The sequence below is a fragment of the Chamaea fasciata genome, unplaced genomic scaffold, assembly GCF_029207755.1.
Source record: "Chamaea fasciata isolate MVZ Bird 193981 ecotype frontalis unplaced genomic scaffold, bChaFas1.0.hap1 SCAF_9, whole genome shotgun sequence".
Classification (NCBI taxonomy): Eukaryota; Metazoa; Chordata; class Aves; order Passeriformes; family Sylviidae; genus Chamaea; species Chamaea fasciata.
The window spans coordinates 15,805,948-15,820,099 of NW_027094094.1; the positions used below are offsets into that span (position 1 = coordinate 15,805,948).

General features: G+C 38.3%; 1 protein-coding gene across 7 annotated transcripts in view; it reads left to right on the plus strand.

Moving 5' to 3' along the window:
- The window catches only part of EXOC6 (exocyst complex component 6), an 88,558-nt gene that overhangs the window by 58,907 nt on the left and 15,499 nt on the right, over positions 1-14,152 (plus strand). For all 7 annotated transcript variants that reach the window (XM_066191186.1, XM_066191188.1, XM_066191187.1 and 4 more), the window contains one exon: positions 5,198-5,271. In XM_066191186.1, the coding sequence (XP_066047283.1) occupies positions 5,198-5,271 (74 nt within the window). The remainder of the gene's footprint in view (positions 1-5,197; positions 5,272-14,152) is intronic.

Sequence of the window (14,152 nt, forward strand, 5' to 3'; positions counted from 1 at the left end):
CGTTAAAGTCAGTAAATGCTCTTCTTAGTGGCAAGGGATAGGTGGAGTGATAAGTGGACTTCCAATAAATAAGGGTGAAGGGAAGGAAGTGGTCTGGTGGTGAGCTGTGATTTTTGTTATCCTGCACTAAATTTTCATACAGTGGAGTATCTATAGTTAACTTCAAAAAGCAGAGTGGAAAATCTGGAAATACCTGATATTTTTGCTCAACAATAATAATAGCATTAAGTGGTCTTATCTCCTGATTTGTCAGGGAAAAAAGAAGTCATCATCATCGTCTTGCTCTTCTTCTAGCATGTTTTTTGTTTCCTTCCAAACATTCCAAAGGATTTCAGTTTGATTTCAGTTTGTTCTGTTCTAATCAAAGTATTTCTCTACTTCCTCTGCAAATTTTATAACCTAGAGCAGTGTTTTACCCCTGTATTTCATACCATTCTTTCTCAGTGGTTATTTCCACTAGGATGATTGAGATTCCCAAAGCACTGTTTGGAAAATAGAATGTACTAAGTCCCATTGAATAAATCCAAAAGCAGTCTTTTGCTTGAATGTTATGTTTTGCTTCCCCAAGGAAGGAAATGGGTTGGGAAGGGGGTGTTGGCTATTTCTTGAAGACGAAATTCAAATGTGGGTTACTGTATCTCACTTTGCAGGAAGAAAGGTGTACATAATAAAAAATTAGCTTTTCAGATACACCATCCAGATCTACTAAGCTTATGTCAGCTTCTCATTAAGGAATTAGAACTTGTCTGACATTGTAATTGTTGAAGAACTAAATGTTTTAGGTTTTTTAATGTGTTTTAACATGGATGAATTGTGAGGCAGGATTAGTTAACAGAATGAAATCTGGGTGAATGGGCATCTTTCTTCACCCAGATTTGAAAGGGTGGAAAGGTTTTGGGTCTTGCCTGTAAACAAGCACGGCTTAGTGGAGAGGTGCAGCTTCCTGGCAGTCCCTCCTTTCACCCAGTGCTTGGAGGGCAGCAGTATCCAAGAGCAAGTGACGTCCTGACCAAAGTGTTCTCTGCTGAGCACACCCAAAAGTGGTCTCCAGGTGGGCATGCCAGAAGCTGAGGAACCCAGATCCTGTTTCTCCTTGAAAAGGCCCTGTGTTCTTCTCTGGAGGCCCCTTGCTTTACCTGCCTCCTCTCCCTTTGCCTAACCTGGGCAGTCAGGTTAACTTCCCTCGCTGGGGGCCATCCTTCATCTGCCGCTCACATATGGCAGGGAGAGGAAGCTGCAAGACCTTGCTGGCACTGGGGGCTGCTGCCTGGCCAGCTGGCAGCTCCCTCAGCAAGGCTCCCTCCAGGCGTGTTTGAACAGCTGGAGCATCCAACAGGGCTGCTAAGTGGCTGAGGCAGCTGAGATAGTCACCTGATTCTCTGCTCTTCCTTGAAAAATACTTCTCTAGCTTTGCTGTCCCGCCTGTGAATCAGTGCTATGAGACTGAAGTTAAACTGTTCTAATTTAGCTTTTGATTCAAACTCTGGACTCTGGTTTTTAATTTCTTCCACAGCAAAACTATTTGTCAAGAATTAGGTACTGAATTCCCAGACTGACAGAGAGGCACAACCAGATGATGTCTAAAAGATGGGATTTTGAGACAAGAAAATTGAGAGACCTGTTAATAAATCTAGAATTATGGAGAAATTCAGTACAATTTACAGTTAAAGATGTCTTAAATTCCATTTAGTAGATACAGCCTTTATCTTAAGATCTCCATTAATACTTACATATATGTATATGTCAATTCTCATATATCCTGTATACAAAATGTAATTATAAGATCAAAGCAAAATTCAAAAGAAAATGGACTGAAGTAATCTTTGCAACATTTATATTCACCATTGTAATTTATGTGTTACCTACCAGCCTGTTTTTGTATTACTACATATTTGTTTCATTGGATCCTATCTTATCTATATTCTTAAACTGCCTGTTACAGGAAGTATGTTGAGATTGTACATACTGAGGACCCACAATGTTCTTGTTTTATACACACAGTATCAGTGAAGCAAAGGAAGAGAAGAAGTTAACAAAAACCTTGTGAATACCAGATTCATATAATGTATATTTTCAACTGATTTTTCCCAAACATCTGAGTTTCTGGTTCAAACTGCTGAACAGTCAGTTGTTTGCCCCTAAGAGTGACAGTTTAATAGTGATCTTTGCATGTCATTCTCCTATATTATAAAATTCCAGAATGCTTTTATTCACATTAAGTCAAACAACTAACCAGTCCCCTACCCCTGCAAAGCCTCTTTAAGCCTAGAATGATTGTAGGGGGTGAATACATTAAAAGATGTATATATGACAGTGTTTCATTACTATCTAGAAAAGGGCCCTTAGGACAAAGACATTAAGAATGTTAATCCTGCTCTTATATCTTCCTAATATGCTGTGCAGTAGAAAATATTTAATTAGCTTTGTAAAATTGTTAGCAAAACTTAAAAGCCCGGCGCTGAGGGCGGAGGGGGAACTGTCTGACTGTTACCATAAGTAGATTATCTTTTTGCCCTCTGAACTCATGAAATGATAATAATGAAACAAATTCTATTGTAGTCACCTGTCAGAGTGTTCTAAATGTGAGAATAAATGTTTGTGCTGTAATGAGTGTCCCTAATGGTGTAAATGCATTCATAATATAAAACTGTAGTTTAGGAGAACAAAGCTTATACAACAATTAAGTTCGGTACATTGTGTGCTTCTTGTTCTGTGGCTGCAATACTAGTAGGTATTACATAGAGAAAAAAAAAATATTCTGCGTTATTTAATGCATTAGGATAAATTCCAAACTCTCTTCGCCTGATGAGCACAGAAAAGATGCAAATATTTGCCCTGTGGCATGTAAGAGCATTCTGCTGTAGGAAGCTATCTCCCAAAGTATAAAGGGCCAAAAGCTAGCTGAAAAGACTTTCTGAAGGTCACACTTTTCAGTTATATTTACTTTTCAGTTCTGTAACCCTTTTTTGCCATTGATCTTCTTTCTCCCGGTGCTAGCTACAATTGTGGAGTGGCTGGAAGAGCTGAGATCCTGGTGGGAGAAACTGGTCGCAGTGTACTGTGTATGAACAGAAAGTTAGGATCAGATCAGATGATCCGATGGGCCTTACCTTTCTGGTTTAAGGGGTGTAGAAAAAATCCCTTCTGACCATCATGTGTATCCTCCTTATTGATGTGCTGCCATGGCTCACAACTCATGTATCTCTTCTCATCTGTTTGCTGTGGAGCTTTGCTTAGGATTCCCTGCTGGAGTGTGGTGTTCCATTTTAAACTCTGGGTTTGGCCGACCTCGGAGCCCAGCTTCACTGTCCTTAAGAAAGGGTGTTCCTAGTGGCCGTGAAATGCCTCCAGAAAACAGCCATGTAGACACATAGGCCTTTAGCCTGAGATGTTCAGACGGGTGCCTAAGGTTCCTAGGCTTAGGCATTTTTGTAATTCTGCAGGTTGGTGATTGTACAGGCTGATTTGTCTTTGCTGATGTAAAGAGTTTATTATGAAAAAACTTTCCCTATAAAATACTGAGTCTAAGGTTTCTACTGTTTTGTTTTAGCTTTCTTTTTTCTTTTTTTAAAGGCATGTTTGTGGTCAATTAAAATTTCCTGAAAACACCTCTAGAAAGTTGGTGTTACTTGTAAAGTAGGAAGACCAGACAGTTTAAAATTCACCCTTGAAAACAGTAATCAGTGAGCATTTGCCAATATTACCAGTACTTGTCTGTGACATCACTTCTCTGTGACATTACAGTGGTCTCCCTAAGGCATTTGATTGCTATTTTTTATTTCTTTAGTTGATAAGGAATGAAGTTGTATTGCAGTTGAATTCATTCTCCTATTACATGACTCTCATAAATAACTTTTGCACTAGTGTAATACAAGTAATAAATTCTGCTTCTACTGTTAAAGCTGCTACTCTAATACTATATCCATCTTTTACTAAGCTATTTTTAAGTATTCTGAGGTGGTCCTAGCAGTTTCTTGTACCATTTAAGTAAGAGTCTTTCTCTAAAATTGTGTTCCATATAGTCATTTTTAGACTTGTGAAATAGTCGATTTGAATTCATTACTCTGCTTTAAGTTGAAACCATGCATTCAGGAGTACATGTTTGAGGTCATTATTTTACAGTCATGTTTGCTCAGACAGCAGTGGTTTTCCACATAATCCACATTTTTTATCTAGCCATTTAAAACAATATATTAAGGATTTCATATTACTTATAAATGTTAGTACTAGGAACGGTAGAGTTTAGCACTGGGTCTGGAAATTGGATCCATATGTTGTGTTTCCGTTACCATTGAATGACCTGTTTCTCAAACTTGGAAAAAAATATTACCTTTTAGTGCTTCAGATAGTGCTTCTGTAAAGCTGTTGCAGTAGTATCTACTTTGTTTTGTTGGGAGCTCTACCTGAAGGGCATAAGAAAAATACTCTTAAGTTCTTTTGAAATAATATATCTAACCTGAGTGGGGATGTGAGGCCGTGGTTGTTAGTCCTTGTTATTAACTTGTGACTGGGATAATAACAACAACAGAAAGTGTATTTATTTTTAACAACTACTGGTCTTTTCCTGATTTAAATAAATAGCTGACTTTCTTTCACTTACCATATTGCAATTTTTTGTATTATGAATATATTTTTGCCTGCCAATTCTGGCAGCCAGTTTAGGGTTCAAAATGAACAGGAGTTTGTTACTGAAAAGCAGGCTAAAAGACGTGAGCAGGCATTTTAGCTCTGCTCTGACCATGGCACGTGGAGCTTTCTACCTGTTGTCTACCCATAAAGCTAATTCCCACCTTAGTGTTTGCTTTTTAATGCTGTTTGGTTGGAGGTGGAGGTTTTACAGCATGGATGGAAAATACAGTGACAGCCATGGAATTGGTATTATTTTGAAATTCTTCAGTAATCATGCACCTCAGACTAAAAACTATCTTGGTTTCTGTGGACATAATATTACTACTGGGTTAGAATTTTAAGCAAAATTTCTAATAATACTCCTAAAAGTATTATTCTTTAGGATTATTGGAAAAACTGTCAAAAGGTTGTTTTTCGGTTTGTTTGGGTTTAATCACTGTGAGTTATTAAACTATTCCTATGAAACTATGCTACCTAGCATTTATATTGCATAGAGCTTGATTTTTCTGTTAGATTAAAAAAAAGACTCTACATCCGTAATATTTTAACCTTTTTTTTTTTTTTGCAGTGTTTGCTAGTTCTGAGCCTGTGCCAGGATTCCAGGGAGACACCCTGCAGTTAGCTTTCATCGACCTCAGACAAGTAAGACACTAGTTGGTGTTTTTTATCCTACTAATTTCCCCTTCTGACCAATGCTGAAGTTATTAAATTCAAGAACCTTTCATGTTTTTACATTCCCATGTAATTAGTTGTGAAAAGCAGTTATTTGAAGTGGTGTTAGTGGCACTATTCCCTGTAATGTAGCATAAAACTGTTTCTCCAGTGTGTGGTTAGGGGGCACTGTGCTACTGGTAGTAATGTTACAGGAATATTGGATTGAATTTTGGTCCTGAGAATTTTGTGAAGATCCTGTGACGCCTTTTTGCAAGAGAGTGCGTGTTATACTGGTGTGTGTTGGTCTGATTTAATTCTGAGCATTTGCTCCTTTCTACAAAATTACTCTCTGGATAGTAGAATCAGGCATCATATTATTTAACATTTCCTTTCCTGAATTTGTTACATGGAATTCTTTTAAACTGTTGGAAAGCAGCTTTATTCCAACTGGATGATCTTTATTCTACATAAAATTTAATTTAATGTAATTTTAAATGCTCTAATATTGGAAGAAATTTTCCACAGAACTTGCCAAAAGGAAGGTTTTCCCAGACTAAAATCTACTAAAATCTTTGTAAATTTGGACATTATAACCACCATAACAAATGATCTTCAAAACCTTTTCACGCTTGAAATTAGCTTTTACAAAGGAGTTATTATTTCACAAAATTTTAAGTGTCATTTAAATAGTGAAATGAATCATTCACTGCACATGGAGGATCTGTAGCCTTCTGCAGATGTTGATGATATTTTTCAGCACCATTATGAGCCTATCAAAGTCATTAAAAATAAGAGGAAGTAGAAAGAATTCTATACCAAATTATCTATATTGTAAGATTTTTTTTGCTTTTAATAATTTAGTAGGTTTTTCACTGCAAGATTATTGAAGGGCAGTTCAGACGGGAAGATTCTTGAGGCAAAAGTATTCAGATTTCTCCAGGTAGTTAGAAAGGACTTCATTAAACTGTCTTTTTGAATGAAAAAGTTAAAAGCTAGGGTCCTCTGTTACATTCCCACAGTAATATAATGATGGACAATATCTACAGTGGGATAAATGTATACTGTGTGAGAACGATACAGGATTATGGCTACAAGATTTGTTTGTGCCACAAGTCTTGCCTTGATTAGCAGCCGTCCTCTTTTGGATTCTTTTTAACTCTCTTTTTATTGTCAGTGTTAAAAGAGACTAAGTATCTTCCAATTTGTACTTAGATCATTTCAGTTGAAGGGAAAGGATGTTGAGATTTTGGCACCATTTCTGGCATCCACCTAAGTGGAATCCTTGCAGAGCCTATGTTTGTTTCAAGGAAAAACATAATTTCCGGCTATGCAAGAGCGCAGAGTTTGTACATACGTGCTACAGGAAATAAAGATTTTCTTATGTTTTAAGCACTAACTGGGGAGTATGTCACTTAAATAGGTATTATGTTGTTTATGATAGCTCTTAGCTTATGTTAGCAACTTATATTTAGAATTCTCTCAGGCACTTTGTAGAGGATTCTCTGTATGTCATGTGAATTTAATTGACTTAATGTACTTTATAAACGGGAAAGGTTTGGGCAACTCTGTTATTCGGTTGCAACTGGAGCTTGCAGATGTGGAACAGTTCTAGCATATTTGGTTTGGTTTGGTTTTTACTATATTTTTTGTGTGCATCACCAAAAGGTATTGGAGGCATGCATCAAAAACTTCTACCATTTAGTAAGAATTTTCAGTGCTTTCCCTCTTCTCCTTATTTGTGATCCATTTCTGTCTTAATAGGGTAGATGACAGTTCTTTTCAAGAATACTTAGAAAGGCAACAGAGCCTTTTTCAGAAGGTTCTTATAAAAGGTCATGCTTCTGTTTTTTAGTTTGAATTTGATACTTCTTCATGAATTGCAGGATATGAAAGATAAGGAAGTAGGTCCAGTGGTCAGGTTTTACCTGCCCACCCGGACTGTGCCCTGAGGTCAAACTCCTGATATTGGCTGTTTGGTACAGAGGAGCTGATGACAGGTAGGGGCTGATACAAGGGGGAAAGCTTGAACCGTATCAAAGCTAAAAGGCAGGAGATTTGGGACTCAGTGAGAGACTGTAGCTAAAAGATGGATCAGCAGGATTGCCCTCTTCTTAAAAAGCAGCTGACCTGCAAGGGAAAAGACTTTATCGTCCTGCCAATCACATGGTTGCTAATGGAAGCCAGTTATCTCAACAACAGCTACTCACTCTGTGCTGTACTAGTGCAATGTGTGAGATTAATGAGGATTGGGCAGTAGGATATTTTACTAACGTTTTACTAATGAAGTAAAGCCACTTACAGGAAGCCAGGGAGAGGAGCTACACTTGAATGATTACCATGTAGGGAGGAGCAGCTTTGAAAAGAATTGCCATAGGTATTTTCAACCTAACAGTTCTTGAGCCTCTGTCTTTCCCTGAGGACAATGTGTAGGCAGCGCGTTGTCCCCAGCAAGGCCACTTTCCTTCTTCCTTCCACAGACATAGAAGAGCAAACAGAAACCACTGGCATGAGAAGGAGTTGTGTCTAAGAAGACAACAGTAGTTACTAACAGGAAGCTCTAAGAGGGCAGAAATCACAAAGGAGCAAGCACTTATCAATGTCCCGTTTGAGCCTCCTCTGTCTATACTATTCTCCACTTAGGCTTTTGGCATACTTAACATGCTCTTTAAAGATCTTTGTAATCTGAAGAAACCCTAGTCAATATTTTTGTGCTATTTCCATAACCACAGTATCTCAGCATCTTACACAGATGACTTGGTGGGGTTAGCTGATCACACTTGATCATCTAGAAAGAAACTTGCAGCTCCAGCTAGTTTAGCAGGTAGAAAAATAGGGCAGATTCATGGTTCTGTGCAGCTGCAGTGATTGTGTCATGACTTATGCCACTTGTCTTAGCATATGACCTGAGGTCACACCTATGTGCACCCTTTGACCCCACTTAAAGCCATTGAGGGGCCATCTCAGCAAGGCAATTATCAAAGTGGCATGTGCTGCTTTACAGATACTGGTCTCTGGCATCTTGTGAAGGTGACCCAGCTGTCCTGCAACTTGCATTGCTCTCTGACAATCATTTCTTGCTACTGTCTGTACAGGGAACCTGGGTAAATAGTGCAGTGGTCCAAAGTGAGAGGGAATAAACTTTGGGGATTTTGCTACCAATTCAGATCTTAGGTCAATTAGAATTAACCTTCTAAAGTAAACAGGTCTTAATTTGTCCTACTCGAATCGTCTCTGAGGAGGAAGCACAGCCTCTGACGTGAATTAGTTTTTTTTCCTGGTTATGATCTGTTCTTTAGTGCCTAAAGAATAGGGTTACAGTTTTGGAATGTGAGGCAATTTCTTGTCTGTCCTGTACACTTACATACTGTGTGTTTGTAAGATAAGGCATGAATATTAAAAATTGTGTTTTATTCTTTGGAGAGCGAGTGTAGTATGGAGTGGACAAGAGCAATAACCTTGTGGTAGGCTGAGAGTTCAGCAGTTGCTGTCCTAGGCCAAGTGTCCTGATTCTTAACCAAGTGGGTGCTAACAAATACCTATTCTTGAAATAAAATCATTTCCTGCAGAGATATAACTAAGCTGCCAACATAGCTTGACTTTGTTTTCACTTTTGACTTGACAAGTTGTTCCTGATATTTCTCTCCACCATCAGCACTGCTTAGGGGCTTCTTCCTCTACTGTCTCATCGCAGACAAGTACTCAGCTAGCTTGATGATTTGTGGAGTTTCCTTATTTTGCTGGGTTGAGGAGAACTGTGTCTTATCTGTGTTCTTCTGGCACTTAAGTGAATGTTGTTAACACCCTCCAGCTGCTGTCACTGTTGGTCCTGCAACGGGCAGCAGTCTCAAGTGAAAATAATCATATGCTGTTGGTAACTCCAGAGTTAGGCAACCACAGTAGCAGTATCTCCACTCACATGGCAAACAGAGTTTACGGTCTGATAGTGGTGTCCTTCAGATGGGAGATCAAGGGCTGTGATCAACAATGTCCATAAGCTCTGCTTAAGCATGGGGGGAAATTCTAGAAGATTTTCAGCAGTTTCTGTTTGTACTTCCTGTGTTAGAGATAAATTGGACACAAAGTCGTGATGCAATCAATATGACTAATATAGTGAGTAATCGATCATAGAAACATTAGAAGATACATTTTTCTCAGACTTTTGTGGATGATGTGTGTAAATAAGCATGTGTCACTTCTATGAACTGAAGTTACTGGTAGTACACAACATGTATTCCATCTGCAAATTGATACCTGATATTTAGAAGTATAATACATTTTCTTCTAATTCCAAATCTTTGATAGTTTATTGGGTTGCTTGTCCATATATTTTTTAACGTGTTTTCTGGTAAGAAATATTACTAACCTTGTGAACTGTAGTGTTCCATGCAACAAATGTAATGTAAGTTAATTTGAAAGAGGAAATTGTTATTACTACTTAATAGAGTCCTCTTCTTTCTTCCCATTCATTACTGAGACATAGCATTGTCCATCTGATAAACTCAGAGGTAACTCCATGTAGGTAGGAGTAACAGACCTCTGGGCTTCAAACCCAGGCACAGGATTTTCTGCCACTGAAGGCAGGGTGACAGTTCAGCATTCCCCACTGTTATGTTTGCAGTGTTTAATTTGAATTAATTTCCTGTGGCAGTAGCTACGTTTCAGCTCTGGCTTGTCTCCGATTCCCAAACGTGCAGCCTGCCAAAGCACTTGGCATCTGTGTTCCCTGTGGAGAATGCTCTTGAGCACTTCAGTAGACCTCAGAGAATAAGTTGCAGCCTGTTGCCAAACCTATTTGCCATAACTCTTGGAGGCTGAAGGCTTTAAAGGTGTGCTCTGGCTTCCTTTACAGGCTGCCAACCCACATAGTGCCTAGGCTTTGGAATTAGTGGGGTACACCCGTCCGACCTCTGTTCTGAGAAGGAGTCTTGAACTGAAAAAACATCAGGAGTTTTCAAGAGGGAGAAATCCCCAACAGTATATTTAGGAATAAGTCTTACAAACTTCAGAGTTTGAAGATAAAAGTGAGACTTGTTTTCATAAGGCAACAGTTTGAATTTTTAATTAGAAAGTAGTATAGAACATTTCATCTTTTGCTTCCTGAGGGAAATGGTTTCTGAGACTTTCATCTTCACAGAGGCTCTTTCACAATGCTTACTGATCCCTTTCTCCCTGTTATGCACTCCCCAGCTTCTCTGAACAAGCAGGGGAGCATGTTACATCTGTAACATGAAGCCCAGCCTCAGGGTGCTATGTAATGGGATTTGCGCTTCTCTAGTTTTCAGTGCAATGCTGCTTATTTAGCTAAAGAAAGGAGCTCAGGTTTCAGACAGCAACAAAACAGGAGTTGCATCTCCCTGGATTTCAGAGCATGGGTCCTCACTTTGCTGGGGGAGGAAGGCAATTCTTCCTGGGCTTTCCCTTCTCCATAAGTTGACTTGGCACTAAGGCAGGAGGGCTTGAGACACACTGTGAGCACAACAGGCGCAAGTCAAGGTTCAATTTCTCATGTATTTGCATCATACACTGGTAACATACATATGCATCTCTGGGTTTAAAATGACACAGTTATTTGCATATGACTGCAAGCAAAATGTGTGCTACCTGGCTTGCAGGGAAGACACAGTATTTCTTCCGAGGACTATATTCTTCCAAGTAGACAGGAATTCTTCACACAAATGTGACAACTTGTTTGTAAGTAGTTATATTCCTCAATGGAATCTCTTACATTTGATTTCTCCTTCTCAGCTAGGTTATGCAAAGCCTGTAGTTAATCACAGTAGGCTCAGATCACAAGCTGTGTGTATAGATATTTATGAGGAAGATCTCAATCAGTGCTCTGTACACAGAAGCAAGCTGGCTCACTACTAGGATGGGATCTTCCTGCCAGCTGGTAAGAATTAGGAAGCTTGGGAAACAAATGCACAGAAATTAGCAGCAGGGGGTCAAAAACAAGCATGGCTTTGGATTCACTGTCTTGATAAGGATTTGCAGAATCAAAGAAGAATGGCAAGTTAGTAATTTCCTGGTAGTAACTATTCCTACCCTGTTAGTGCCAGAAACTAAAAGCACACATGCCGGGTATTCAGTGTATGTGTATTCTTTGGGACAATAAATCATTCATTAAATGCAGTGTAAAACAGATTGTATCCAGTTCATCTAAATGCCCCTTTTTCAGCAGAGAAATGTAAATAACATGCTGATCATGTACCAGATTTTTGCTCTAGATCATGGTGTACTAAAAATGAGGAGGCATGCTTGAAAACAGGTTTGAAAACCTCAGTCTACAGATGCTGTTACTTCACTTTACTAGGTCTATCAGTACCTCGCTTAACAAAAATTATATACATACGGCCACAGGATACCCCATTCCATTTATGGAAAAAAAACTTAGCAGTTTCTCCAAAGGAAGGTATAGTATATTGTACACAAAAGGCTTTGAGGTGTAAAGGTGTAATGCATAAACAGAATGCCATCTTTTAATCAACAGTAAAGAATGGCTTGGGTACCTAAATCATGGAAATTATAAAAAATAAGAAAATTCCTTATTGTTTCTTTAAGCTAGTTAATTTACAGCATACAATTCTCTGAGTTCTCCTCTTACTTAGCAAGATACAGACAAGAACTAAATAAGCTGACAAGAAATCTGTACTGTGTATTTAGAAACTACACAGAACTTGTGGAGCACTGACTCAGCTTGACTTACAGACCTGCAGATAACAGTCTTTGAATAAGAACATAAGCCTTAGGGCATTTGTTGTTGTTGTTGTTAAGTGAATTTATAATTTTGGGAACTGAGACAGGAAATCACATTTATTGATCTCATTTGTGCAGGTGAAACATTTGACTTAGAACTGTGCAGGGAGTTTCATCTTCTAAATGCTACCATCCTGGAAATCACTAGAAGTTTCACTGGAGAGGTTGATCAAAGCAGATATGAAGGAAAAAAAAAAAAAGAAAGAAAAGTTGGCAGAAGCTGCTGTCAAGACTATTTAGATAGACATATCTGAATCCCTGTCTGAATTCTACCAACTGTCACATTTAATCAACTTTAAGCTCTTCTTGATCATCATTACTTTTGCAAGACAGTTTAGAAATAGTTAATCAATTAATTCAAAACCTGCAGAGCTGTTGTTATGATGAAAACTTCATATCTCTGGAAAACCTTTCCATTCAAGAAAGCTCATCCCATAGTTAGAGAGGAAATTCCCATAAGACTGGGACTTAGGTGGAACTAAATTTTATCCTTGATAGTTGAAGTGAAATCCCAAGAATACTTTGCACATAATGTTAGAACCCAAAGGCTTCAGTTTTCTTGGGCATGACACTAAATTTCTTTAATAACTGCTATGTTGTGGAACACTTTAGGAAGCAGCCATTTTCAATGACATTATGAGAGAAGGCACTAAATAAACTTTATCTGGAGGTTTTATTCTTTTGCAGAAGGACCTGTTGGTAGGAAGGTTTCAGAAGGTTCACTTCCAAATAATTTCTCAATTAACAAATATCTTTCTTGAATTAGAAGTTCATCTATGTGCCTATTATATTTGTAAAATCCTACTTACCCTTTGAGTCACTGATACACATTCCACTGAGTGAAAGTTACTCAATGAAATGAAGATTCTCTTTAGTTATTCTTCTGCTAGCAGTTTTGCTCCCATTCAGTCCTTGCCTTTGTCATGTAAGAAATTATGTATGTGCAAGGAAGAAAGATCTGTGTGCACAACTTTCCAAAGTTTGTGAATGCATTATATCAAGCTGTTGTCTTCCTGCTGACAGCCGGTCGCTGCAAGATCTCCACCATTGTGTCTGGGCCCTTCTGTAGCCCTGGTCTGATGGATGGAGTTCAGTTTTGGAGCCCCCATCTCCCCAGTATTTCCTCTGAATTCTGTGAGCAATATATGTGGTTCCTATGAGTAACGAATAAGGATTGTTAATTGAGCAACACAGGAGAAGAAAATTGTTGGTTCCCTTCTAGTTACATGTTATTTGTATTCTCCTAACATTTCTAATACCTAGTCTCCCATCAAGGACCCATGGAACTGGTAGCTGTGTTAGTGTATTAAGTAATTTCTGCCCCAAAATCACTTACATTCTCCAGCCTTACATTAACTGGTAGTACCACTGGTATGTAGTATGTACTGAGCAGCACTACTAAGCCTTTAACCCTACAGATTTGCCTTCAGTATTTTTTTCAGTTCCATCAATCAGCATACTTAGGTTCCGTTCCTTTTCTAATTTATCTGTCAATCACATGCAGCAGACAGAATACCCCATTTTTTTCCTTTTGCTAGTTTCCTCTGTGAAAAAGAAAGTCCATCTCATCTTTGGAAGTCACTGCAGGGCAAATATAAAATCCAGTAAAATCAAAGGAATCTTTTACATCAGGAAAACAAGACTTTTTCTCTGCTTCAGAACAGTAACAACACAAGGAAGGAATTGCATGGACATAGTAGGGCAATTACTTGAATTGGTGAAATGTAGTTAATGAATTTTAATTCATTTGGATTATGATATCTTGGGGAAAAAAGGTCATGTGTTCAAAAGTGTTTGTGTCTTAGAACTCCAGAAATACAAATTAAAAAGTATTACTCTGTCTAGCTAGACCACCTTTTGTCAGTCAGTGAAATTTGGGAGATGAAGTTAATACAAATATACCAATAGCTGGCAAAAGAAATAATTAAATTTCATCCTAGGTTGTTATAACTGGTTTCTGAATGAAGTGCACTAGTTGTACTGTAAGCAATATGACTGAACCAGCTTGTTCTTAGGCATAGCTTATCATATATGTTAATGTTTATGGTTCTTATGGGTGTGTCAGGTTCAGAGCAATTTATCCTTTTACAAATTGTGCTGTTTTAAAGAAGATTGA